Source organism: Tiliqua scincoides, chromosome 8, assembly GCF_035046505.1.
Source record: "Tiliqua scincoides isolate rTilSci1 chromosome 8, rTilSci1.hap2, whole genome shotgun sequence".
NCBI classification, from domain to species: domain Eukaryota; kingdom Metazoa; phylum Chordata; class Lepidosauria; order Squamata; family Scincidae; genus Tiliqua; species Tiliqua scincoides.
Window position 1 is genome coordinate 7,841,064 of NC_089828.1, and position 26,814 is coordinate 7,867,877.

At 44.8% G+C, this 26,814-nt stretch overlaps 1 protein-coding gene across 3 annotated transcripts in view; it reads left to right on the plus strand.

The window, feature by feature from the left end:
* The window catches only part of IQCH (IQ motif containing H), an 87,997-nt gene that overhangs the window by 1,858 nt on the left and 59,325 nt on the right, over positions 1-26,814 (plus strand). For 2 of the 3 annotated variants that reach the window (XM_066635206.1, XM_066635207.1), the window contains exons 2-10: positions 1,082-1,198; positions 1,552-1,649; positions 2,773-2,878; positions 5,588-5,707; positions 14,132-14,240; positions 15,252-15,380; positions 16,953-17,152; positions 18,700-19,251; positions 22,997-23,063. In XM_066635206.1, coding sequence (XP_066491303.1) covers positions 1,082-1,198; positions 1,552-1,649; positions 2,773-2,878; positions 5,588-5,707; positions 14,132-14,240; positions 15,252-15,380; positions 16,953-17,152; positions 18,700-19,251; positions 22,997-23,063 — 1,498 coding nt within the window. Of the gene's footprint in view, positions 1-1,081; positions 1,199-1,551; positions 1,650-2,772; positions 2,879-5,587; positions 5,708-14,131; positions 14,241-15,251; positions 15,381-16,952; positions 17,153-18,699; positions 19,252-22,996; positions 23,064-26,814 lie in introns of those variants that run through there. The other variant, XM_066635208.1, reaches the window with a different exon arrangement.

Below are 26,814 nucleotides of genomic sequence, written 5' to 3' on the forward strand. Positions count from 1 at the left end.
TTTGGGGCTCTTCAGTCTAGAAAAGAAGTGCTTGAGTAGGGACATGATTGAGACATACAAAATTATGCAGGTGATCGCGAAAATAGAGGGATGTTCTTTTCCCTGTCACACAACACCAGAACTAGAGGATGTTCACTAAAATTAAATGTCAGGAGAACAGACAAAAGAAAATGTTTCTTTACCCAGCTTGTGATTAAGCTGTGGAACTCCTTGCCACAGGAGGTGGTGATGGTGTCTGGCCTAGATGCCTTTCAGGGGATTGGACAGATTTCAAGTGCAGATTTTCAATAGCAAGTACACAGGATGGGGGAGGCACAGACTGAATCAGGACTATTGTGAGAAGAAAAAGCTAGCGCGCCCCCCCCTCCACAGTACGATTTCAATCCTTATCCCACTTCCTCCCTATGGTGGCTGTTTAAGGTATAAAAACTGAGTGCATTAACCCCAATCACAGGTGTAACTAACATTTGGTTCGGCTCTTAAAGGCCAATAACCTTTAGTGAAGGCAGTAGCTCAGTGACAGAGCCCTGCTTAGTATGCAGAAAGTCTCAGTTCAGTTACTAGAGGTCCTGAGGAGAGACCCCCTCTCTGCAACCTTTGTGGGCTGCTGCCAGGCAGAAGAGATAGTTCTGACTTGGTTATACCACAGGTCTAGCATGGGAAAGCTAGAAGAATCCTGAATCCCAGGATAAGAATACCGTTACTAGGTCCAGCTAAAATGGCACTGTTTGCTGGTCTTTCCTCTGGAAAGGGCTATCAGTGGGCATTGGGCACAGTAACTGCCCTCCATATTCAGAGTTGGTTGTTCCATGAATCCCTGCTGATGGGGTGTGAGGGAGGTCAAAGCAGGGTGGGGCCAGTCCCATTATGTTCATGCCCTGCTTGGGGACTTCCCAGAGGCAGATGGTTACCTGTTGTGGGAAGAAGCCATCAGAACGCTGGGGAAGATGGAACCACCTTCACCTGCTTCTTCTTGTGCTTTCACACAGGCACAGTAGTCCTGTTCTGACTCAGATCTGTTCCAACTTCCAATTTTCTAGTGATATGTGCATTTATAGCAAGCGTCAATCTAATTTTCTAGGTTCAAGAAGATCTTCAGCAACTAAAGGAAAAACTGCGAAATGTCAGCCAGGGGTGGGAAGAGGTGGATCTTCAGGGGCTTGAAACTGCAATTGAAAGGACAGAGAGTGGACTCAGGGTAAGTGGGAACCAGCCTTTCAGCTGGGTAGGAAGAGCCTGCCCCAGTGAAGTTCCAATCTGGCATTTCCGGGGTGGGCGAAATCTAATCTCTGGGCCACGTCTGTTCCTGAATAGTAAATAGTTTAATGTGCCCAGCTTTGCATTCCAGAGCCCTGATCACAATTTTTGGCTGCTCAGCATTTGATTGGCTTCTCTTGTCTTCAACATAGTATAATGTTTGAGAAATGCAGACCCTGTTGTGTCTTTCTCTTCAGCAACAAGGCCAGAATGTGGCCAGACCTCTTGGCTCAATGCGTTTAGCTTGCTCCTTCACCCTAATTGCTTTCTTTTTTTCTCTTCCACTCCAAACAGAAACACACCGAGAAGTATTTAAGCGCAATAAACAAGTCTGTGTTAACTATTTCGCCAAGTGGTGATGCAGAGCCGCATCTGAGACAGATTTCCAAATGGTGAGAGATTTGTTTGTTTCAGAGAAAGCAGGGAAGCTTGTGACATTTACTAACACATGGAGAAAGGACTTTGATGTGTGTGCTTTAAAATTTAGAGTACTGTAACACCTCCTAGGATGCCACTTTCTTTAGCTCTGGTTCATTGCAGCACTTTTCCTCCTGGCTGTGATTGACAACCATTGTAGCCAGTGGGAGCAGTGCATTCTGAGCACCAGTTTCCAACCTCATAGGGAGCTATCAGCCCAATCCTAACTGAATTCCCATGCAGCGATGCAGCAGCCCCAACATAGACCCTCCTGCATTCCGCGAAGGAATTTCAACTGCTAGAGGTTTCCTTGGGGTAAAGGGGCATTTGTCCCCTTGCCCCTGAATAAGCCCCAGCAGCCTCTATGGGTCAACTCAGACCTGTGCCAATGATATTGCTGGTGCAAATCTGAGTTGATCCCTGTCAGTGAACCAGACCCAGGAAGGGGGGATAGGAGATGGCGTGTGCCAGTACTGCTAACCCTGCCCCCATCCCAGACCTGATCCTCCTACTCCCAACCCATTGCTGCCCTCCCCTGCCCCATTCTTCCCCCTTATTGTATCCCCACCCTTCCCACCCCCCTCTGGCCTTCCTGGTGGCATTGCTGGGAGTAGCATTGTTGCAAAGTGCTTTACGGCACTTTTGCAATAGTGTGTGCTGGTGGAGCGCGTGCTCTGCCTGTGCAGCAGGGGGATAGGATTGGGCCATCTGTCTTCGATGGTTTGTCTTGTGCAGTACTGGACTTTCAGAGAACACGTCTCCTGTGCTAATGGCAGTTCAATTGAAATATTCAGTTGTTTTTGGATTGAGAGGCTATTTCTGCAAATGATAGAGAAAATGGTTGCATTGTTTCCCAAGTCTAGACCGGCATTCTTATTCTGCCCTGTGTCACTGGAGTTCACTGGAGTTCTGTGGCTGTTTCACAACGTCAGGGACAAAAGTGAACTCCGAGGCCTCCTGCTGGGGTCTCCTATTCAACTGCTTCTCCCAAAATGTGGCAGTTTCAACCTGTTCAGGCATAGGAAGTGAAAGTGGACCAAATCAGATCCTGCAGCTCTTTACTGTTCATCCGCTCTCTCTCTCACCCCTCCTACTCAGGGGGATTCCCTTGGAGACTTCTCAGAAGGAGATTGTTTTCCCAGAGGAGGCTGCGGTCACCATCCAACGCAATGATCCGTCACTGCGTATTTCTACAGGTTCAAAGGTCTGAAGCTTCTTGTGACCCGTAATCCTTCCAATGACCCATAAACTTTGGCAACCACTTTCTGCTCCCAAGTAATCCTTTCCCACCAGTAAATCTTCTGAATTCCCAAAGTGGGGGGCATTTTAAGAATTCTGGTCCACTGTAGCGGGCACAAAGCAGATAGTGGAGCGGCCCTCAAGGACCTTACCCCACCATCAAGCCATGTGTAATGGCATCAGGCGAGGCTTTGCATGAGTCTGATATGGGGGAAGGATCGTGGCCAGCCTGGTCCAGCCTACACCCTCAGGGTGGGAATGCTCCTTGTTCCTAGCATGTGAGCCACATTACAAATAAGGAACATGACCTTCATCTCAAAACGGAGCATCCAAAGTGACATCTTTTTAACCATGTAAGTGATTGTATCATAGAGAAATGTGGAGCTTAGGATGGGAATACCATGATGAGTAGCAGGGGGATAGGACAGGTATGGGCCCCTGGGACAGTGAAGCAGGTTGGCCCACCGCACCATTTAACTCAAGCAACATTGGACTAAGAAAGGAACAAGATACCCATACACAAGAGCCTGGCTTCCTTTCTCCAGGCTCTCTGCTTTGGCATGCATGGTTGAGCTTAATTTAGAGAGGGGCACACAGTACTGCCTACCCTGGGTTTACCTTGTGGTGCTGGAGCCCCACTGCCCTTGCATGTCACGTCGCTGTGACATCTGCTGACACCCGCAAGAACCCTAATTTCCCTTCAGGAAATATATGGCCAGCAGTGCTGCTTTGCCAGCTGTTCTCTGTTGCTGGCACGTTTGCAGAAAGGCTTATTATTATTAAATGGTTGCAAAATCCAGTGGAGAAATTGCCTGTTCCCTGTCCTAAGCTTTGGATATAGGACATGATTGAAATCTGAATGTGGGAGATTTTCCTGAAATCAATAGTTGGAATAGATCATTCGAATGAAACACACACATGTAGATCTGCACAGCCTTGCATGACCCTTATTGTTCGGGCTTTGTTAGGGCAGAAAATTTAAATCCTTTTTGGTGCCAAATCTTCAGCCTCAGTAGAGTGAGTAGACTCTCATATCTAGCAAGTGCAGCAGAGTTCTGAGCGGGTGCAGCCAGCCTTGCTCCCCATCCATCAGCTGGGGAATAAACCTGTGATCATTTTAAGTGCCATGTTTTCAGGAGAACTACAGGGAGATATTATCACTCTTGATATTGGTCCAAATGTCTTGTCGCCTCTCCTTCAGCACAATTAAAACAAAGGCGCAGTGTGAAATGCCTGCGCCTTCACACAGGGATAATTTTACCCTGTGCATTAACTTCTGTTGCTTCTATTTTTATATGCATAAACAGAGGCATTATATTCATTTAGCCAAAGATGAGCTTATTAAAGAGATCCCCCCCTTCCTCTAGGATTTCCTTCCACTATAATTTTTTTAATGAGTGAAACAGCTGGATCTGTTCAATCCAGAGAAAAACAAGACTGGACTCCCTTCAGAATTTGAATTCCCATTCCTTTAGTTATTATTTATTTTCCATTTACTTCCAAACAAGTTCTCTACCTGCGTAGACTCAGTGAGCTGAAGCTGAACCAGAGGAAATGTTTTTGGTTCACTGGGCCAGTAATCCCTGATTAAAAAAAACCCGCAGCCAGTTTGGCTGGGCCACAAATGCAGCTGCTGCTGAGAGTCAAAATCAGCCATGTCCACTTTGCACAGCTGATCACCCAGAGCAGAAGAGATGGAGCAGAGGAACCTGAGGCCTGCATGGCCAAACAGAGCTTCTCAGTTAGGATTTGTTGGTGTCTTCAGCATTCATGGAGTCTCTGCTTTGGCATTGCTTAAAAAACAAAGGGAAAAGCCAGCCCCCAAGGCTGCAATGGGAAGCGTAGTACATGTAGGCCAGAATTCTTCAAGATCAGCCCCACAAGCCAAGGGGCAGGGGCAGAATTAAATCAGGCAGCAGTCACAAGCCTGAGCAGTGAGCAGAGAGGCTTAGGGCAGATCAGGCTCCAAGGCATGTAGAGACTGCAAATAGATTCCAGGTAACCATTTTGTTTACTTGCTGCCCTGCTGGTTGTGAAACATTGCCTTAAGCCAGCAGAAAAAGCTCCCATGCAAACCTAAGGCCATGTCTGCTTTCACACATCATGCACAAAATGCCATCGGAACTTGTACCAGCAAATATTGTTGTGCCCGGACCAATGAAAGACCGGGAAAGACAGCAAGGCCAGTTACCATGGATAGCTCCAAGGGGATAAGTTGCTTGGACAAAAGGCAGAGAACATAAGAACATAAGAAGAGCCCTGTTGGATCAGGCCAAAGGCCCATCTAGTCCAGCTTCCTGTATCTCACAGTGGCCCACAAGATGCCTCCGGAAGAGGTATACTTAAATACTTCCACACTCCAGCAACCCCTTCTGGACTGCACCACTATACTTGGAGAGTGAGAGCCTTAAAGGAGCAGTCTTCTAGCCTGGAGCCTTGTGCCTTTCCTCTCTGTTCTTGTGCCCAGGAGCTGGGGAGTCTGCATTTCCTGGTGTGGGAGCTTTGAGGCAGTTGGGGTGTTCGGGCTCCAAGGGGGCTACATGCAAAGGCCTGGGATTGGATACCTCCCAGTTTGGACTTGCTTGCTACCCTTAGAGGGAGGTATAACAAGTAGTGTGGAACATTTCCCCCATTTTTGTTCTTTGTAGCACCCATTTGTGGCCTTTTGTTGCAGCACAAGCTTTCAATGACAATGAGGATAATGTGTAATCCGCGCAACAACCATCACCGAATCTTTCTCAATCAGAACTATGGAGTCAGCTTGCCATTCATCCATCGGAGGGAAACAGCTCTTGTAAGTGACTCAGATGTTGCTTTGATGGCATATTGTTGCAATACCAAGCCTGTTGTGCATCCTTCTCTAGGGTTGTTCCAGCGGTTTGCACTGCCGATCTCCCTTAAGAGTAGAAGATCCAGTCTGGAAGGTCCTCTGGTTCTGGAAGACCAGCACCAGATCAGCCCTTTGCAGGAGCATTTGCAAATGCCATTGCTGGGGTTGCTAAAGGCCCATCCATTCGCATATGTGTACCGTTTGAGTTCTATATGCCTGATGGCTGGCTTGGAGTCAACACATGGCCTTAGCTAGCTGGAGATCACCTGTTTGGCTCCCTGCTTCAGGGAAGTTCCCTGCTTCGGTTTCTGGCACTTCTAGTTAGAAAAATCTGGGTAGCCTGTGCTGAGAAAGCCCTCTGTCTGCCTGAGACTCTGGACAGTATGCTGCCAGTCACAGCAGACACTGTACTGGGTGAGGTGGAGAAATGGTATGACTCACTGTAACTCTGTTTTATATATTTTGAGGGGAGTCCATAGCTCGGTAGTGGAGCACCTGCTTTTCACGCAGAAGGTCCCAGTTGTATTCCTGGCACCTCCAACTGAGCTGGGCAAACACCTCTTCCTGGGACCCTGGAAAGTCACCTCCAACCAGGAAAGACAGCACTGGTTAAGTTGGTCTCACCTTTGACTCGGTGCAGCAATTTCATATGTTCATGTGCCGCATGTCCATGGCAAGTGAACACATATGATACAGTGTTTACTTGTGTTCACTTGAGCATATGCATGGAATCTTTCCCAAATATTGGGCATGCTGCTTCTCCAAGTGCACTCGTGCAGAGTGCCCTACACATGTAGCTATGTGTGCACATTGACTCCATGCAGATATTCAAGTGACAGTGTGTCAGTTCAGGGTGGGGCCTGCTGCCACCCTCCTGCTCCTCCTTCTGTGTACCCTGGATGTGTCCTGAGAATAGGGTTTTAGTGTGAACTCAGTTGAAGAGCTTTGTGGTTGAGGTAATGTGACATGCAAGAAAGTTCTGTCTGGGGCATTATAACTTTTCATTCACTATTGTAATTCATTTGTTGGAAAGAGAAAAGCAGGATATAAATGCCCAGAATAAATAAATAAATGCTTTTTTGCTGCAGTCATCGTGCATACCTTGTATACATGAAGTAGACTGGAGAATCTCCTTCAGTGAGATCTGTAGCTTTTTATGGTTATCCACATTTGGCTGTATGTTTACAACAGCAAACAAATTGCAATGTGGTTGATTGACTTGGGTCTTGGGAGTTATTTCAGAAGTTGCATATGTAAGTGGGTCTTGCAACAAACCATGAGCTTCATTTTATTTTGCACAGAGATGGATTTTACAGGAACAGCTTTTTCCAGCCCTGTTTAGAATCAAACTAGGCAAATCAGCACTATTTGTATTTTTTTTAAAAAGACGATAGGGAAATTATGTTAATGAAAAAACAGAAATGTACAGCTTAGCAGTGTTTGTGAAAATATCTGCAAATTATATTAATTACACACAACTATAATATACTAGCTAGCAATGTTTGTGAAAATGTGAAATTATGTTAATTACAGACAATGGAAATATCCAAATTAGCAGTGTTAATTAAAATTGCATGCAAATTATGTTAATTGCAAGCAGTTAAAATATATAGATAAGCATTTGTGAAAACATAGAATTATGTTAATTACATGTGGCTAAAATATGCAGATTAGGAGTGTTAATTAAAATAGAATGCAAATTATGTTAATTGTATGCAGCATAGAGATTCAAATTAGCTGCAGCCCTCTAACACCCACCTGCCCTTATTTCCGATATGGCTAAGGAGTTGCCTGCATTGGTCATGGAACACACACCAAGCAATCAAAGCACCCATTGAAATAACCACAAAGATAATTCTCAATAATTACCATGACCCAGAAGGGCCTTTCTGCCATTCTCATTTTCATAAGATTGCTGCACAGCCATAGAGTTATACTGGCACTTTTGGTCCCAATCTGCAAATAAATAAATATATAGTGGAATGTAAACTTAGAAACTCTTCATTTATTCATGACGAAGAATTTAATGCTGCGGCCGCCCCGAGTTTTTACGAGTTGCTGTCTCCCACTGCCCGTTCACCTAAGTTACTCTGATGGCTCCTTTTCCATGTGTGTGTTCACTATTCTGCACTTGTGTGCTTGAATTATTATCCTGCAGGGAGTGCACATGCATTTTGAAATGGCATTGGTTAAACAATATCCTTCATTTCAAATGAATAGCGGAGTGGACAGGAGACGTGCAAGAGTGGAAGAAAACCGCCTGTGCAGCAGCCCCCTGCATATGGCTGCGCTTGCAAAGAAAACAATCGTTTTGGCACGGGCAGCAGAATTAGACTTAAACAAATTGATGTTCCACTGCCATCATTTGGAATATGTTTGCTGCATTTATAAAAGCATAACAAGAGACAACGCTGAGTTAATAAACCGTCCCCCTCACCCAAAATAAGAGAGGCAATAATTGGCGAGACAGAGTTAAGTTAACAGATGACTACATTCAGCTTCTTTTCAACCTGGAAATGGGACTGTGAAGGTCACCCCTATCCTGGATGACAAACGGAAAGCTTTTTGTTGGTAAACAAATTAATCTTTGGAAAGGTCACCATTTGTTATACATTTTGTATCCAGTCCTTGTCATCTGGAATCCAAGATTGACTGTCATTCCACAAGGCGGAGTGCGGCTGGAGCCGCTTCTGTCTGTATCAGCATTCTTTGACTGCATGCAGTGCCTGATTGGGATGCTATGGGCTGCTGGCTTACAGCTGTCGCCGGACCAGAATGGAGGCCTAGCCTGGAATTCCAATCAGCAGGACTAGCCAATTCTGCCTGGTGTAAGCTGGCCCCCTGCCCACAAGGAAAATGCACGGCAGTTTGAGCCAGCAGTTGTCTTGCCCACTTCCTTCTGTGCTGCTTCTGTTCTGTTTCCCCAAAAACACATGTAATAGTGTGGACTGGAGTCTTGCTCACATTACACACTCCTGCTCTGACAGAGTTTGACCCAGGTAAATTGAGCTGCTGAGCTATTGGTGGGGGGCACTCCTGGACAGCAGCCTAGCCTAGTGGTTAAAAGAATTCATGAAGTGTTTGCTGGGAAGTTTCTGGCTGATGTGCTGCCAGAGAATTCACTGGGCAGCCCTCTGCCACCTCTGTCCAGCCCTCCCCAGTCACAGTGCCTAACTTAGGGCACTGTTGTAAGGATTCCTGTTATGTTTATGGAGCACTTTCAGTGCTGTGGGAGGGAGCCGTGGGTCTCATACCATCAGATGGAAGTTGCTGAGCACAGACCCCTGCATCATGTTTTTGATTAAAGTTCTCTTAAGGGTCTACATAAACATGGAACTTACAGTCCTTTTATGTCTAAAGCCTACCCCTCTCCACGACCGAAAGCATCTTCTAGAAAGCTGCAGAGTCAGGTGCCTTTTTCTCTTCCGCCCCCCGCCCCCCCCAAGAAGGTCACCAAATACCAGAACTCAAGAGTTTCATCACAGATGGAAAGTGCTTGTTTTCTACACGCACTATATATTTTCCATGTGTCCATAATTTTGCGGTATCATTTCCACGGGCCACTGGTAATATGAAACCATTATCCAACTAATTTATCAGTGTCACTAAAGAGTAACATCTGAAACAGCCGCTAAGCTAGAGCCAAATGTTCCGCTTCTGTTCCATCATCTTCTGAATCAACCTGATGCAACTAGGAGGACTGCTTTTCCATCAGCTACTCAGCTGTGAGAGCAGAAAGGCTGAACAATGGGGAGATTTTATCTGAAAGCACCAGAGCACCCTTTCCCTTTTTCTCAAACAGCCTGGATGCCTCCTCCCCACCTCTTCACCATAAATTTTGCCCCAGTACTGTTTTGTGAGTAATGAAAGAAACCCAGCAAGCTAAACAGAAAATTCTTACTACTTTTTTTTTTTTGTAATAAAGTGTTCAGTTTAAATTGAAGCAAAGAAAAATAACCGTATTTATTGAGTGGGATGTTTTTATCCACAAGAGAAATGCATTTCAAAAAAGACTAATAGAATTGTTTTGTCTTATGCCTCAAGTTAATTAAACACAGAATTGCTTGAGATGGGGGCGGGAAATACTTCTGTAGCAGGTTCCAGGTGTATTATGCAGAGCAAATGCTTGCCAGCAGCCCAAATTAAGATCTTCATTCTATCCTTTGAAAATTGTGTTTGGATGTAATCTTTTCCTCCACCAGAGTGTTCCTCATGGAATTAGACATGTCAAAATCATTGTGCTGAAATTAGTCACACACTCAGATTTTTCAGAAAGGATCGCACGAGCGGGCGGTTAGACTCCATCTGGTTCCTGCTCACAGGATCATCCCATATGGCCAAAAAGTTCCAAAGAAAGGTTTTGCAGGGCCAGAGTTAGGAGTACGCAGCCCAGGTGATCAGGTCTGTCCTTAGGAGCTACGGGGCCCAACTGAAAACATTTATTGTGGGGCCCCAAGTATACAGCCAAGAATATAATCTCAGAGATATGTAGAATCTTAAGGATATAAATAAAATTTATTATAGGCTTTATATCTCGATAGTAGAATGGAAAACTATCAAAATATGTGCTTAAAAACTGCATGGTAGTTAATGAACCAAATGGAGCTAAGCATATAAACACTACTGCACTAATTCCCAAGTGACTCCAGGACCCACTTTTTAAAATAGCACTCTGTCAGGACCCACCTAGCTTTATTTATGAGACAAAAAAAAAGTTTCACTTTATCAGCTGCTGAAGCCTCTGTTTTTATCCTTTTTTCCTATGGTGCTGGGGGGACCTTCTGGTGCATTTGTGGAGCTCCACATTCATTGAATTGGGACCATTCTGGTGGCCTTGGGGTTCTGCCTGGTCTTCAGTAAGAGCTGAGGCACATTTGCTGATTCATGACTAATGCAATCTTTGGCACATGTGGCTCAGTTTCACTTTCCATAAGGCTCAATACATTTTCTTTGTCAGCTGGGGATGGACTTCCTTCTCAAGTGTTTTTTGGGATCTGCGTTCATCGGATTGGGAGCATTCTGGTGGCAGTGCGTTCTTCTTGGCCTGCCCTTCAATGTGGACTGAGGCGTATTTGCCTAGTTGCAAGTAAATGCGCATGTGCAGGTCAGTGTCACTTTCCAATACATTTTCTTCATCACCTATCAGCTTCTCAGCTTCAGTTTTGCGACCACCAGCAATCAGGCTGTGACCGATTGGTGGGTTCCGACCCACAGTTTGAGAAACACGGCACTACTGACTTGAAAATTAAAATGCTTGCTGTTCTCTATAAAATCTGCAGTGTGATGTTAGGTGTCTGTTGCAATGTGTTTTGTATATTTAACAAGGCTAGAGTAGATTACCCTAATGTGGAGAGCCCTTAGGCACAGGGCCCACTTAGAAGCCATTGGTTCAATTGGCTTAAAGCCGGCTGTGATGGTGATTGTCACCATGTATGACAATTGTTCTTCAACATTAAAAAGTTCTTCAACATTAAAAAGCCAAGAGTGTCACCTTACTAACACTTTATTGGTTCCATGTTGTGTCACAACATCTCATTGGCTCTTTGAACAATCAGTCTCATTGGCCCATTCTGAGTTAAGGAAATCTGCTTTTTTATTTCCTAAGACAGCTGTATTTTTGTTTTCTGGTTTTTTGGCCATCACTTTTGATAGAATTGAGCTATTTCACTCTGGTTTGTTCCATTGCATTCTGCTGTAAATTACATCAAATGGTATATAACATGATGGTATTATTACTAAAAAACACGATTTTGGTCACTAGTAGTATCACACCCCTGAGGGTAGCACCTTGGGCAGCCTGTCCCTGCTAGCTATGCCACTGGCTCAAGGTGATATGGCCCCCAAAATAAAACACAATCAAATCAGTGTGATAAAACACTATTAGAACTATGTATGAAAACTTAGAGCCCACTCCTAGGCATGTCTACTCAGAAGTAAGCCCCATCATAGTCAATGGGGCTTGCTCCCAGAAAAGTGTGGATAGGATTGTAACCTTAAACTGCACAACCCAAAATATTCTCTCTTTAAAACCACACTTACTCTGAATGGTGGTGTCTTACTGGGAGAAAGGGAGTCTGGCAGATCTCCTTGGGGAGGGAATTCCACACCAAGTCCAGGTTCTCTGTACCTGGCAGCTGAATCTGTGACAACAGGGCCTGAGATGCACATCTTGAAGTGCAAGTAGGTTCATGTGGATGCAAACCTAGAAGTTTAGAGAATTCCGATTCTTGTTTATTTGCTCGTTGGTGAAGTGAACTAACATCCATTTAAGGATTCATAGTACAAATGTGTCATCATTTCTGACAGGGCTGATGTATACCTGTAAATTGTTCATCAGAGTAATGAAAGGTGCTACAGATGCAATCAGAAAAAAAGGGCAGAATTCAAAAGTTGAACAAATGGGGAGAGATGCCAGAGATGCTCTCTGCCTAGGGCAGGCATGGTGCATTTTCTTCCATGGAATGTCCCGTGATGGCCCACGTGGTGGTGAAAGAAGCCCCAAGAGTTGCAAGGTCTAGTGGTTGAAGTCTGTCTTACTTTCTGGCGGAACAGCTGCCAGGCACTTCCCTCGTTCCTGACTAACAATTGCTTAGTGGTTGATTAAAACCCATTTTTGCCCAACCCACAGATGTACATATTTGGTCCCTCTTGCATATATACAATGTTGGGCAGAAATCTCATTTGGCCGTTTGATTGTGTTGTGGAGGTCACAAGATGCTGTTTTTCTTCAGAATTCTAGAAGAAACAACTTGATGCGAACCAAATTCTGCTTTCAGCTGATCTCTTTTCTGTTTTAGCATGAATTCCATGCCCTTTGAGGCTTAGCATTCCCCTGCCCCTGGTACTTCGTCCAGCATCTTCACCCCAGCTGAAAGTTCTTTACAGGACTCACGTTCAGCCTTTCTCTGTTCTCTTAAGATGAAATGTTGTATACACAGATCCCAAAGGCAACCCAGTTCTACCCCCAATTCTCGCACCAAGAATATAATCCTGTGTGACAAATGGGCCCAGCCCATCTGTGCCATGCCGTATTCTCCAGATTAATAAGAAGCAATTTCCAGGAATTATTAATTGATGTATTAAGCAGGAGGGTCGGGAGGGTGGGCACAGCCCTTGCAGCTTGTCACTCTCCAGCTTTTCCTCCTGTGACAGCTCTTTACTGTGGCCTTTGCTTCACTTCTGATGAAAGATACTTCAGTGGGAAAGATAATTGCACAGTCTTTGATGGTCAAGCCCAGCACCTTTGTGGTTTTCCCCCCATTTTGTGCTGAAACAGAGGTGTAAATTGATGGTTCAAGCTCAGGCATTGCAGCTTGCAGAGTTGACATGAAGTAGTGAATAAGCAGCAAACTTAGAAATTGTTCCAGGTTGCAACAACTAGCTATGATGATGAGCCAGTTGTGCACCTGCTTCACTGTGAGGATTGACAGCCCAATCCTGTGCTTCCTGGCACTGGCTGGAGCAACAGCACCAAAGCGGCAATCACTATACCCAGCGGGTGCTGGGAAGCTACCAGCAGTCTCATCGGGGGAAGGGGACTTTCGTTCCCTTCTCCCTATTAAAGCCCTGGCCTTGGCAATGGGTCTCCTCACATCTGCGACAGCTATTTTGCCAGCGCAGACCCAAGAGCCTCCGTGTTGGGCCTTCCAGCCTGACATGGAGCTCTGCCGGTCCCACCCCCTTCTGCCCCAATTTCTTCCCCTGCCCTCTCCCAACCTCTAGAGACTGCACTGCTGCCCAGTGAAACTTACCCCCAATGGTGGCAGTTTCCCCTCCTGCTGGCACTGGGCCCAGTGCCCAACTGGCACGGGCCCAGTGCCAGCGCTCCCTATTCTCCGGGTACAGTAAATGTGCTTTATGGCATGTTTACGGCACCCCGCACTGGTGCTAGGGCTCATCACTAGCACTAGATGATAGGCATAGAAGTATAGGATTGGGCCCTGAGTGAGCTTCAGCTGGCCTCCACAAACGTTCAAAAAGAAAGATTTCCATTGGACGGATGGTGCTCATATGCACTGTCAGGGGAACCAATCAAATGAGTAATTTCCATAGGGCAAGAGTTCACATGTGGACATCCTGACTTTACAAGAAAGCCACTAGAACCTCACCAACTCCTTGCAAAAGGCCAGGTTTCTTAAAGTGGAGAGGTAATGGCTGATTTTTTATTGCATGGTTAGCCTCAGAAGATATATAGAATTCAGTTGAACTCTGTTTTGTGGTAGACAGCAGGTACATTCTTAGGAAAGAGCTACTACTCTGTTCCTTACTGAACTATCATGGAGTGATTCATACCAGGAATTATTACTTAGCCCCACGTGAGAGAAAAGCTCTCTCACTTCCAAAATGGCTTGCAGCTGAAGGCAAGTGTTTCTTGTTGTCTCTTCTTAGGCACCCACTCAAAAGGTTGTGAAAGGCGTGACAGTTAACTGCCTCGCGGTCGCTCCGCCTCCCCACGGTCGCATCAGGCTGCCTCGATCTAAACTGGGTGTGGAGAAAGGTCAGTTGTAGCTGCCTGCCCAGCCTGCTGGGGCTTGTTTGTTTCACACTCGTTTGTCCAGCATGATATGTTGCCTGCCTCTCAGTCATCATTTTCTGGACCTCTGGTCGGCAACTATGTTTGTTTGGTAGGCCATTCTGGTTGCCAATCAGACCTTCTTGCGAACACCTTCTGAGTGGTCTAACAGCAAGTCTGTCAGCAAGTCCAATCTCTTACATTCCCTGCTCCTCCTCTTTGCAGTGTGTGAAAATAGGGTGGAGGAGGCATAAGGAGGAGCAAGAAGAGAAACAATCTGTTTTCTGGTACAAATTGCGGTGGCTCCCCTCCAAGCCATTTTCCAACTGAAGGCAATGGGGAAGTGGAGCAAGATAGCAGGCTAGTTGTAGATGACCAGGATCCCTCTAAGGTCCCTGTGCAGCAAGTATTGAGCTGGAAGCAAAGCTGTTTAGAGCAGAAAATGGGGGTGCTGCTGCAGCCATTGTCTGGAGCCATCAGGAACCTTTGTCTCTCCCTCCCCCCCAAAAGTAATCGTGCCTTGAAAGGAACAGGCTCTGTTCCACAGGTGTTGGGTCTGGTGGGGCTGGGGAACCTCTTGTGGCTCCAAGTAGGGTGGTGGTCATTGGGTGCCCTCCCACCCCATGAGAGTTCAGAAGAGAAGGTCCTGGAGTCACGAGGAGTGGGACAGGTGACCTTTTCAGGGGAGGGGAGGCAGTTGCCTGCAGTGTTGGTTTCTGAGACTCTCCTCCCAAGTGAGTCTCCAGCAAAGTGGGCATTCCAGAGCACTCTCTGGTCATGGGTCCTGCCCGCAATCCTCCCCATCTCCCACAGCATTGGAATCCAGGTCTTCCACCATGACCTTCTTTCTTTCTCTACTCAGAAAAAGGATCGGCATCATGGAGATAGATGGGGGCACAACAGCAAAAGAAACCCTGTTCACTGCTAGCAAGATTGCAGAGTCTGAGTTGGACCTCTCAGGCAACCCTGCATCTGAAGTGACTTGTTGTTTTTTAGGTATCTTGAATCTTATCGAAAGGGGCCTGATCCCACGTGCTGCAAGGATTACTCTAGAGAAGCCTCCAGTCCTGCTCAGATCTGTTCCTCTTCATGACTTTCATAAAAAGCACCAGAAACCAGCTGCAGGTGGGGATGGGGGGGGGCTACTGAGAAGGCCTGGATGACCACTTTGGTCTACATTCCTCATGTTGGCTGTGATGGTTGTGATTTCTCAGGACTGCTGGCTGCAGCAGGAGACTGGCAACCCAATCCCGTCTTGGGCTGGCAAACAGGATGCAAGGCCACTGTTCCCCTGGTCACTGCATCCCATGTGCTAGCAGGGGAAAGGGGTGGTCAAGAAAGGTCAGAATGGAAAACAGTTTTCCAACAGTTTTACCTTTGTATTGGTTGTAGAAGGGTCAACAGTGGAACTGCTCAGATCCATGCTACTCTTTCCCTGGCGTAGCTCTGAGGAGCCCGCTGAAGGTGGATTGGGGCCAGTTGAGAGTTTGGGATATGGCCATAGCCACTTCTGCTGTGATCCATCCTACCCCAATCCCAGTCCCAATCTACCTCCTCTGCCAGCAGAACTCTACCAGTGGCCAGTCTGCGGTGCATTGCTATAGGCTCTTGGCTTTTTGGTCCTTGCACCAGCGCAGTGCTTTGCAAACTGGTGGAGCAGCTGCCACAATGCTGAACCTCGCAGTACGTCAGCGTACTGCAAGGATAGGGTTGGGCCATCAGTGAGCAACCTTTCTCCAGTAGTTTGATATAGCAGTCCTCTGTCTTCCTTGCACTGCTTTCCAAGTCCCTCCCTCCAATTGTGGGTTTTTGTTTCAAAGGCATGCTTGAGGAGACATCTAATCGTTGTCATTCTGTCCTCATGGAGAGCAGATCTGTTAGCCAGTCCGTTCTGCTGAAGTCCATCAGGCATCGTGTGTTGCTCTCCAAAGTTTTGGATTATGACAGGCTGCTTCTGTTTTGCTTTGGGCCCAAGAAAGGCCCCATCCTGCTTCCTTGCCCACTTTATACCAAAACATGCATGTACCAATGTGGTGCTGCTTGTGTTGAAGTTGTGACTTCCAGATGAATCACTTTCTGTGCTGCAAACCCACCCAAGCTTCCAGATCAGTCTCAGAGGCCTGTTTCTGTCCCATCACTATATGGGATCAGATAGGCAGGCACAAGAGCAAGGCCCTTGCATTGGTGGCCTCCAAGCTTTCAAATGTTCTCCTAGTTGAGATTGGCAAGGCCTCCCCCCCACTTTGCTTTTAGATGTCTATCGGAGAGCTACTTTTATTTCAGTATGCATTTATAGTTTACCAATGTGTTGTTTCTGTGCTCTGCTGTTTCTAAATTGACATATTTTCAGAATTTTATCCACTGATTTTGATTTTATTTTGTTTGATTCTGATTATCCTGTTTAACCTTTTGCAAGCCACTTTGAGTGTTTTTAACTGAAATGTGGGATGCGAATGAATTCCTCATAATCATTTTAGTGATGGTGATACTCACGACTGGGATAATGCCAACCATAGCCTCAGTACTGGCTGCAGGAGTTGTGTGTCATCTCTGTGGGGAGCATTGTGGGTAAGGAACAAGGAGGGAATGCGGGTTCCTTCCCTCTGGCTTTGGGTCTTGCTCTGGTTATCGTGTGAAATTTTGAGTTGAGTTGGCACTTAAGAAGAAGCTTTTTGAAACATTGTGTTTGTTCTGCAGATGGAGGTATGGGGAGCAAGAAGGTGGTCAAGCGCCTTCCTCCATTCCAAAAGCCGTCGTCCACCCCCAGCTACACAAGCAAGGGCAGCATTGCTCCACCTCCATCTTGCATCTCTGTGATTTCGCCCAAGAAATCAAAGGCACAATCAGATCCATCCATTTGTAAGCAAGAATTGGTAGCTTCTGCCTGGTTGCCAAAGGTATTATGGCCTCATCAAGAACAGATTTTGTCCCATCAGTTTTGGGTCTTGATTTGATTTGTGTGTCCAAATCCATGACCTCAAGTTTCAGGCTTGGTGACAGGCTGCATTCCTAAACAGACTCACTAGGGAGTAAACCCTACTGAACAAAGTGGAACTCGTGTCTGAGTAAACATGCATAGGACTGCACCATCACTAACTTAGCTTTGTTTTCAGTCCAGAGCTCTGTTTGCACACCAGCTCACCAATCAGCTTCTCTGGGCTTGGAGCTGTCTGTGTAAGTGGGTGGGAGATTCCTCACAGAGCTCCATGTGTGGATTGGGACCCCTTTCATCCTTATGATAAGTGCAGTGATCACATCATAGCCTTGTCCCAGGATAGCCTCTTCAATATACATACATTTAAGCAAATGTTGTTTGCTTAAAATTAAAATGTTTGCTTAAATTGCCTTGGCCCAGGATAGCCTCTTCAAGCCTCTTCAATGTATGTACATACATACATTTAAGCAAATGTTGTTTGCTTAAAATTAAAATGGTTGCTTAAAAGCAAATGTTGTTTGCTTAAAAGCAACTCGTACATTTAAGCAAATGTTGATGTTCTCAAGTTGGCCAGTAGAGCCAGTTCTCTTTATTTGCAAATTTGTTTTATGTGAATTTACTTATCCTCGAGGGGCAAAATTGCCACCTAACTGTCCTTATCTGCAACTCTGTTCTCATTATCCACAAATACTGTGGCTGAGAACCCCAGGGAAGGAGCGGAAAGATAGGTGGTGGAGGTGGAAGCAACCTTCTCCTTACTGCTGAACTCTGAGGCCAAACTCTGAACTCGTTGTTTGGTCAGCAACATTCAACGAGTTGAGGGATAACCAGCACAGGGGAAGCATCAGGTATTGGAGATATTGATGAGCCACACTATCACCCAGTGCCATAGACTTCAAAGTAAGATTCAGGTTCATAAAGTTCATAGAGTGTATGATGAAGAGGGTCCCCTGAAACCTAACCCCATTTTCCCCATAAACTCAATGATTTAGTATTTGCTAATTTGCTAATCCACTAGGTTTTCCAGGAACCTAACCTGAGTGGATAACGAGAACTGACTGTATAGTTTCTTCTCTTAGTGGATCTTATGAGAGTGGCCAGCAAAAGTATTTCATTTATTGGATGTGTGGGATGGTTTTCTTTAATCATGATCCTTTCTTAGTTTTTAATTAATTCCTCTTGGATTGTATAGATTTGTGGTGGTTTTTTAAAAAAAAATTGAAATAGATTTATTATTGTTTGTTACTGTGTTTTGGGGGTGTCTATAATGTAAGTCACCTTAATTACCTCCTTTTTTGGAGGTGAAAATGTGGGGCATGACCTTTTAAAAAATTACACACACACAGACAGTTTTTGCATTGATGAGTCATGCATACTGAATCAATAAATGGAACATTCTGGATCTTTTGGCATTTGCAGCAAGTAAAAATGGGGCAACCTGTTTTCACTGGTCATTTTACACTGAACATGGATTCTATCTCATCAGTCCCCCTTCATCATTTTCTGCAGAGCCCAGAAGTGTCAATGGCAAAGCCTGTCGAGAATGTGACTCTGGAATTTGATATACCTGTTCGCCAAGGAGTCATAGACTATGAGTCTTCCAGTCTCCTAGCATTTAAACAGCACTGCTGTTTATTCTGGGGAAGTGCCCTCTCCTTCTTGGAACATGTTGCAAATCTTCTAAAGGACTTTGCTGTGCCTTCTGCCATCATCAAAGGAAAGAAGGTGGTAGAGATCCTTCCAGATTTTGAACTTACCCAAAGGTCAACCAGGGAGGAGCTTCTCTCAGTGCTCAAGAACTATACCACAGTGAAAAGGATGATCAGCCGGCCTGGCCAGAGGTACAAAGGCCAAAATGGTGTCCAGGTAGCGGCCACCAAGATCCAGGCAACCTGGAGATGCTACCAATGTAGAAGGGCCTACATCACGTTCCGGCAGCAGCAGTGGGCCTCAGGCGTGATTGCCATCTCTTGGCTCATGCATGTTCACATGGGCCGTGTCAGAAAGACCCTGCAGGAATCACGTCAGAGACACCTGGAGAATTTCTTCACCAGGGCCAAGGTGTGCAGTATTGCCAGCTGTTTTTCAGATGGTTTTGTTCTAAACATCATCTGCATGAATAGTCACCATAATATTTCTCACCCCCCCCCCTTTTAATTGTACCTTCTCCAAGTATCATTCTTTATCAGATTTACAGCCTTTGGTGGTTACAACCTCACTGCACTAAATTCCAGGATTTTTGTCCCTGCAGAGACTTATGGATCCAGATGGATTTCTGGCTGCTTTGGGGTATTTTCCTGCATCCATGATTAGTGACCTTGTCAATGTCCTGGTCAATTTCTAGAATGGAGAAATGGCCCAGGTGGCTGACATGATGGCTCTCCCACCCTCTCCCACTGAGAAGAGCCCAGGCCCCTGGTTTTCTGGTTGGCGATGAGTGATGAAGCAGTTAGGAAGACAACTAGAATCATGGTGGATGAAGACTCATGATGAAAGCAACTAAGCATGGGCTAGAGCTCATTTCAGAACCGATTCTGCAGCAGTAATGGTGACAAAGAAATCTTATTTCTTTGCTGCCGTTGCATCAACACAATGTTATCTGGTGGAGATTTTTGAGTGGTGAGGGAGCTGTTATATCCAGTGAGGAACAACCAGTGGAGGTCTACTGTGCTATGACCAGTTGTTACCAAAAAGGCTGTTTTGTTTAGGGGAATTAGTATATTAGCCTTTTGGAAACTCTTAGGATTGCAGGCTGGATAACAAGACAGCGTAAAGCGAAGAGATCCCTTGTTTAGCTTACAGAGGAGACTGGGAGAAAGGTAACTTTCAATCAAAGGATTATATTTTTATTGCCAAAACACACAAAGGTAAACATAATACACATGGAGAATTGATAAGTATAGATTTCTAGTACTTGTGTCTAGTACTATGTGACCTAGCTTATGGTGGCTGCATGTGCTATGTATTTGGGTGCATCCGAAAAGGAATCAGAAACGGATAGGTTGTAGGGAAGTATTTTAGGGGTTCCTTAATCTGCTAAACCCAGTTAGCTAACTAAAGATGGGGAAGAAGGGAGAGAGTTTAGACGCAAGATATATTTACCTGTCCGGGGAGCAGTTGGATGGGAAAGAGTCCTAGGAAGGACCACTCCCGTGGGAGGGAAGCCAGAGAGCGAGCATGTGCTCGGAGCCTTCTCTTAAGGGGTTGTGTCTGACCTAGAATGACCTAGAATGATGTGTCGTAGTGCTGGTCTAGATGCGCATGCTCAGTACACAGGATGGTACACGTGGAGTATGAAAAGAAAAGGTGGAAGGGTCCAGAAATCAGCTATCGGCAAAGCCTGACTCTGGGCGAGGGGGGAGTAGCTTGCTTCCTGTTGCTACTGCATTTTGGAGTCTGGAGGTGGCTTAATGGCTGTGATTTAGTTAACAATAGGTGATAGACTTTGCTGCCAAAGTCCTTCCTTTAAGGTGTTTGCATATTCAGTGATTGACTTAAACAATAAAGACATTTCCAGTGTCTCTAGAGAAAATGAGTCTTCCCAGACTGACGGTGGCCAACAACATGAGAAATGAGTGAGCTTATGATTTGACTCCTTTTGTGGCCTGAAAGAGAAGTTTTAGGACTGCATTTTAGTCCAAAATACATAACTAGATATAAAAACACAACTTGGAAGGGAAAGGGGGATTTTCACATAACACAGTTTGCAAGATGTTTTGCTGGTAAAGTTGCTTACTTCGGTTCTGATTTGGCCTCTGCATTAGATGTGTCATTCAGAATGTTCCTGAGGCATCTGCTGGCCCTATTTTGATGGAAACATTCTAGCTCAGGGGTTCTCAAACTGGTGGGATGTGATCCACTAGCCTGAGAAGCTATGTCTCTGGCCCTTTAAGGGGGGAGGAAGGGGGAAGGCAGCAACACAATCCCCAGGATCATGCTGCTGCCAGGGGCAACAGGAGTTTTTCCACCTACCTACAACCAGCAGCTGTGGTGTATCGCAGACCACAGCTGCGATACAAGGACATCTGCAAGAGGGATCTGAAGGCCTTAGGGATGGACCTCAACAAGTGGGAAACCCTGGCCTCTGAGCAGCCCGCTTGGAGGCAGGCTGTGCAGCATGGCCTTTCCCAGTTTGAAGAGACACTTTGCCAACAGTCTGAGGCTAAGAGGCAAAGAAGGAAGGCCCATAGCCAGGGAGACAGACCAGGGACAGACTGCACTTGCTCCCGGTGTGGAAGGGATTGTCACTCCCGGATTGGCCTTTTCAGCCACACTAGATGCTGTGCCAGAACCACCTTTCAGAGCGCGATACCATAGTCTTTCGAGACTGAAGGTTGCCAATACAAAAAATACAACCAGCAGCAGCTTCCTGGGAGGTTTGGGGAGCCTATAGACCCCTCTGCAAATGTCTTGAAAAAGGGGAAAAAAAAACACACTTCTGGTTTCTCGATGAAAACAGGAAATGTGTTTGTGTGTGTGTGTGACATTTGGAGGCTTGGGGAGCCCTGCAGAGAAGGCCACAGGCTCTCTGGACTCCCCAGGAGGCCGCTGCTGGCTGTAGGTAAGTAGAAGAAAAAACCCTTGTCCCTGTAGCAGCAGGATCCTGAGGATTGCGTTGTTGCCCACCCCCCTTCCCCCCAACAACTTACCTCGATTCTCAAACTCTCTGAGAGTTTGAGAACTGCCGTTCTAGCTTATTCAGCCGGAGGATGCGGACAGGCCACTTGGTCATTTGAGACCAGCCAGTTGCCTGCTGGAACTCTGTCCATCCAGGCTACTTGAAGTGGCTAAGAGCAGTCTGAACGTTTGCATGGTGGTGGGGGCAGTGCTTTCTTGTGACAGGGAAGTACCACCAGGAAGCCATAGGAGGCACACCCTTCCTTGGAGAAAGCCTTCCTTGGACCTCCTCCCTCATAAAACTATCAGCCAGCACCAAATTTGCTGCTTATGGGAAAATTGATGGAGGAGGTCATAGCAGTTCAACTCCAGGTTTTTCTGAATGACACTGATGGTTGTGATCTTTTCCAATCTGGTTTCAGACCTGGTTACAGGACACTGGTTGGCATGGTTGACAGCCTATACTGGGAGTTAGATGGGGGAGTGCATCTGTCTTGGTTCTGTTGAACCCCTCGGTAGCCTTTGATGCCACAGTGTTGGCATCCTTCTGGACTGTCTGGTTTAGGCAAGGTTGGGAGGCAGCATTCTACAGTGGCTCTGCAGGTTGCAAAAGGTGATACTGGGAAACTGTTGTTGGCCTAGGAGGAGTCCCAGGGCTCCTTCTTAACCCCCAGTCTCTTTTTTGAAGCCACTAGAGAGGTTGTCCAGAGGTTTGGAGTGTGCTGTTCCACCTTTAGCTTGCTTCATAAACATTGTCTTTCTGTTTGTCCTGCTGTCTGCCCCTTCTTTTATACTTATATTGTGCACTTAATTTGTTGTAGGGTAAAAAAAAATCCTCACTTGCCTCTGTGGCAGTCACTACTTTGTCAGAAAGTACTTAAGTTTGCAGACAGGCTTTTAATTAGTGTTCACCATTTCATTTATGTTTGCTTTCTTTTTTTTTCATTCATATTCTGTTAATTAAGTGATCAGCCTCTAATCTTCCCCTGCCAGTAGCTTCATGTAGCCATCTAATTAAATTAATTGGGGAAGATGTTTTAAGTATGTGATTAAATCAATTAATATAATTTATGCCTGGCTTAACTGTACAGTGGGAGAAGGGAGGGGGAAAAGCCCAGCCAAAGTTTGCCGGGATGGTGGCTGCCGCAGCCTCCCCTGTCACTGATCAATGCCTCCTCTTGATTTCCAGCATCTGGCCGCCAACTGGAATCGCATCAGGACCTCTAGAAGGACCATTATCCATATCCCGTCATTAGGTATAGCGCTTTTGTCTGTGGATCTATCAGCAACCTCTATTACCCACCACATTATGACTCCTTGATTGAGTTCAAGGAAGGCCCTTGTTTTATTCAAATTGGTCTCGGCAGGAAAATGTTGTCAACATGATGAGAGTAATAACGCAGGGCCTTCACTTGAAACGGCGTTTAATTTGGGGATTAAGCAAATAAAGTCATTATGTAGAGGCCGCTATTCAGCGGAGAGGTGATTTGCTGTAATTCGCTTTCATCTGTATGAAATGAACTAAAAAGTTGTATTCCCCCCCTTTCTCTTCTCTCCCCCTCCCCGTAAAATAACAGATAATGTCTCTAGTCTTCTTTAATGATGGGGGGGGGGGCAACAACATGGGCTTGCCTGTTTTGTTGTTATTATGCCAATAAGCTGGGATGTTGCTTGCGCCCTGTTTTTAATCAAATGTGCAGTCAAAATGATAAGCTGCATTCTCTGAAATTATTTAGTTCTAATTACGAGCAGATGGGATGCTTTATTTGCACCTTGGGCGCCTGAGCAAAAAGGAAATGCTGTGTGCACAAGAATAATTAAGAAGTTGAATAGTGGGGTTCTTTGTGCTTAAATAATCTGCGGTTTCATGTTAATTAGCACTAATGCAATTATTTAATTACATTTATGAATTGGGGGGCTTTAAAAGCTCCTTGGAAAGCAGTGGGGATGTAGAGGTGTCTTTCAAGTGGGCAGAAATACCACTTCTAGGAAATGGCTGAAATACCTTGAACACAGAAGCCACAAACACAGATTTAAAACTGAATGAAATGCATGCAACGTAATTGTCATAATCTGAAGAAGCAGAAACTGTGAAGGTCTGGTCTGCTTCTCCGCAGTGTGTCCAGCTTTGCTGTTACTTGTGGGATAAGAATGTCAGGCTTGTCCAGCAGAAACTTCTCCACAAGCCCTACTAGTGTAGCTATGCTTGAGTGGGTAGGTGATAAAAACAGTGCTGGCAAACCATAGTTTTTATTTCTGTGTTGCTCTTAAGGTCTCGCGTGAACTCTCATCCCACTTTGCATCAAATAATATGACTCCCTAATGCACCTTAACATATATTTTTAAAAAATCTTTACTTCCTACTGCTTTTGACCCTAATGAAAAACGAACTAGGGCAAGAATTTATAGCAATCAAACAAATATTTCCAGATCTTTAAAATCAGATGTCAGCAATATTCCCGCATGCCGAATGCTTTTCAAGGGTCTTTGTAATTCTTTGTTATAATAAAAATAAATGAAGATCTTTCTGTATGCCCTTTTATTTCTGTTACCTCTAGCTAAATAAAAAAAAAATCCTAGAAAATGATGTAGTTCCTTGAACATGTATTTTAAAGGAATTCTTTGTTCCTCCTTTTTAAAGAGAACTAGGCAGAAAAATGAACCAGGAGAGTTCTATAAACAGAAGTGTTCACCTCTCTGAACACTCTAAAAAACCCATACTCCTCAGAACTGGCATTTTGTCTGATCAGTGGAGGTCACTTTCTGACATCCAGAAATAAACATAGTTTGGCATGGACATTATGACCTGATCACATGGAAGTGTCCCATTGATTTCCATGGGTCTTATTCTCTCATCATTGTGTTTGGGATTTCACCTTCTTACCATCATTTTCTGCCACATTTTGGACTTTCTCATTGTTCAGAACTACTAGTTAGTAAATGTTTATATTAAAGAGAGGAAATCCATTAGTGAAAAAACAAACCAGATTAATAATAATAATAATAATAATAATAATAATAATAATAATAATAATAATAATAATAATAATAGTACAGGTATTTATATACCGCCTTTCTTGGTCGTCAGATTTCTCCTCAGACTTTAATTCAAGGCGGTTTACATAGGCAGGCTGTTTAAATCCCCGTAGGGTTTTAAATCCCCGTAGGGTTAAAGAAAGGTTCTATCTTTCAAGAACCACACAACATTTCAGATGGAACTTTTGTGGTCTGTTATCACTTTCTGGCCTCCTCCCACACAGGCTGACAAGCAGCTCCTTCCAAAGAGCAGGTGGAATAACTCCGGTCAGCTTGTCAGCTGCTTTAAGGTCTCACCATTCATGGTGCCGGTGGCCTCAAACTGGCGACCTTCAGGTGTTATCTTCAGGCAAATGGAGGCTCAACCCTCTAGACCAGATCTCCTGCCCAGTCAAACCTGATTATCCAGACCTGATTATCCAATCAAAGTTTGTTTTTTGAATGTTAATACAGTATAATCTAATTATCATTTTTTGTCCATGAGGCCCATAGTCTGACCCTTCTGCTGCAATCCTAAGCATATTAGTTAAAAAGTCTGCTTTTATTTAAGTTCTGTTATATAATGGAAAGCAGAATAAAGCAGAATAAAGAATAAACAGGAAATATTGCTGCATAGTTTCACTAAGAGATACCTCGCTACCAACAGCATCCCTGCTGCCATTCCTATAGCCAGTCAGCTAATAATGAAGTATTATTAATTATTATTATTAACAGTATTTATATACCGCTTTTCAACTAAAAGTTCACAAAGCGGTTTACAGAGAAAAATCAAATAACTAAAGATGCAAAAAGAACACCAGCATACAGCCACTAGAACAGACAGTGCTGGGGTGAGGTGGGCCAGTACAACAGAATCATAGTCATTAGATAGAAGCATTCAAGACAAAAGAACCAATTCTAAGCATGGTTACTGGACATACATTTCCATTTCAATGGGCAGGATCTACTTTCTAGTACACATTCTTAAATTCAGGTTGCCAGCTTTATGCTGGCAATAAATGTATAAGAGAGAGCACAGTGACTGCAATCAAATCATATGGTGCAAGTTGTTTTACATTTTTCAGTATACAGAAATACACCTATAAAAGCTCTCTCTTATTTTACCTCCTGTGTAAGCAAGACATGTTGCTTTTCTGGCAGCTTCCTTTTTGGAAAGGATAATTCCATGATAGAATTTTAAGAGTTAATGTGGTTGGCCAAAATTAGAAGCAAGCAAGATGTCCCTTGTCTGTGAATGCTGTGCTTCATTTCTGGGCATCAAGAAGCAATGCTGTCTGACCGCATTCTTAATTGTAATCCAAATTGTTTATCTCAGCTGAAGGAAAACATTTTCTTTTCTTTTTTTTTGGGGGGGGGGCATTTTCTGCAACCAGACTCATGGAGGAATGCCTTTGCTTTAAAAACACCTCTATTAACATTGTGTGGGTCCATGTGCATACACACACACAGTTTTACTAATATAAACCTTTTGAATTGAAAAATCAAATGAAATTTTAATTAGTTGAGTAGGCGGTTAATTTTTCTCCAGCTATCCTCCATATTATCCAGCTGACCTGGATGGCAAAACTCCCAGTAATCGCGCCAGAGTGCCTCATACATCCCAAGCGTAACCTCGTGAAAATGAAGTCTGCTTTTTTTTTTTCCTCTTTGTAGTCCATTTTGCTTGCAATAATACTGAAGAGCAATCATGTAGGCTGCATTTATTGCAGAGCAATGTTTGGGGATTTAAAAATAATTTGCTCACTCTGGTCTTGTGGCTTTGTTTTTCAAGGCACAGAAACTTTTGCCTTCATGGCAGAGGATGTTAAATTTCTCAGTCTGGAGCTATGCTTAAGCCAATGTTGCAGCTAGAGGGGGTACAAAGCAGTCAGTTTTGCAGGCTCCAGAATGCATCATGCAAGTGGCCCCTTCCTCTCCCCTTCGAAGTCATTCTGGGTGAGGGGAGCAAAATGGAGGTGAAAACTGAGGCAA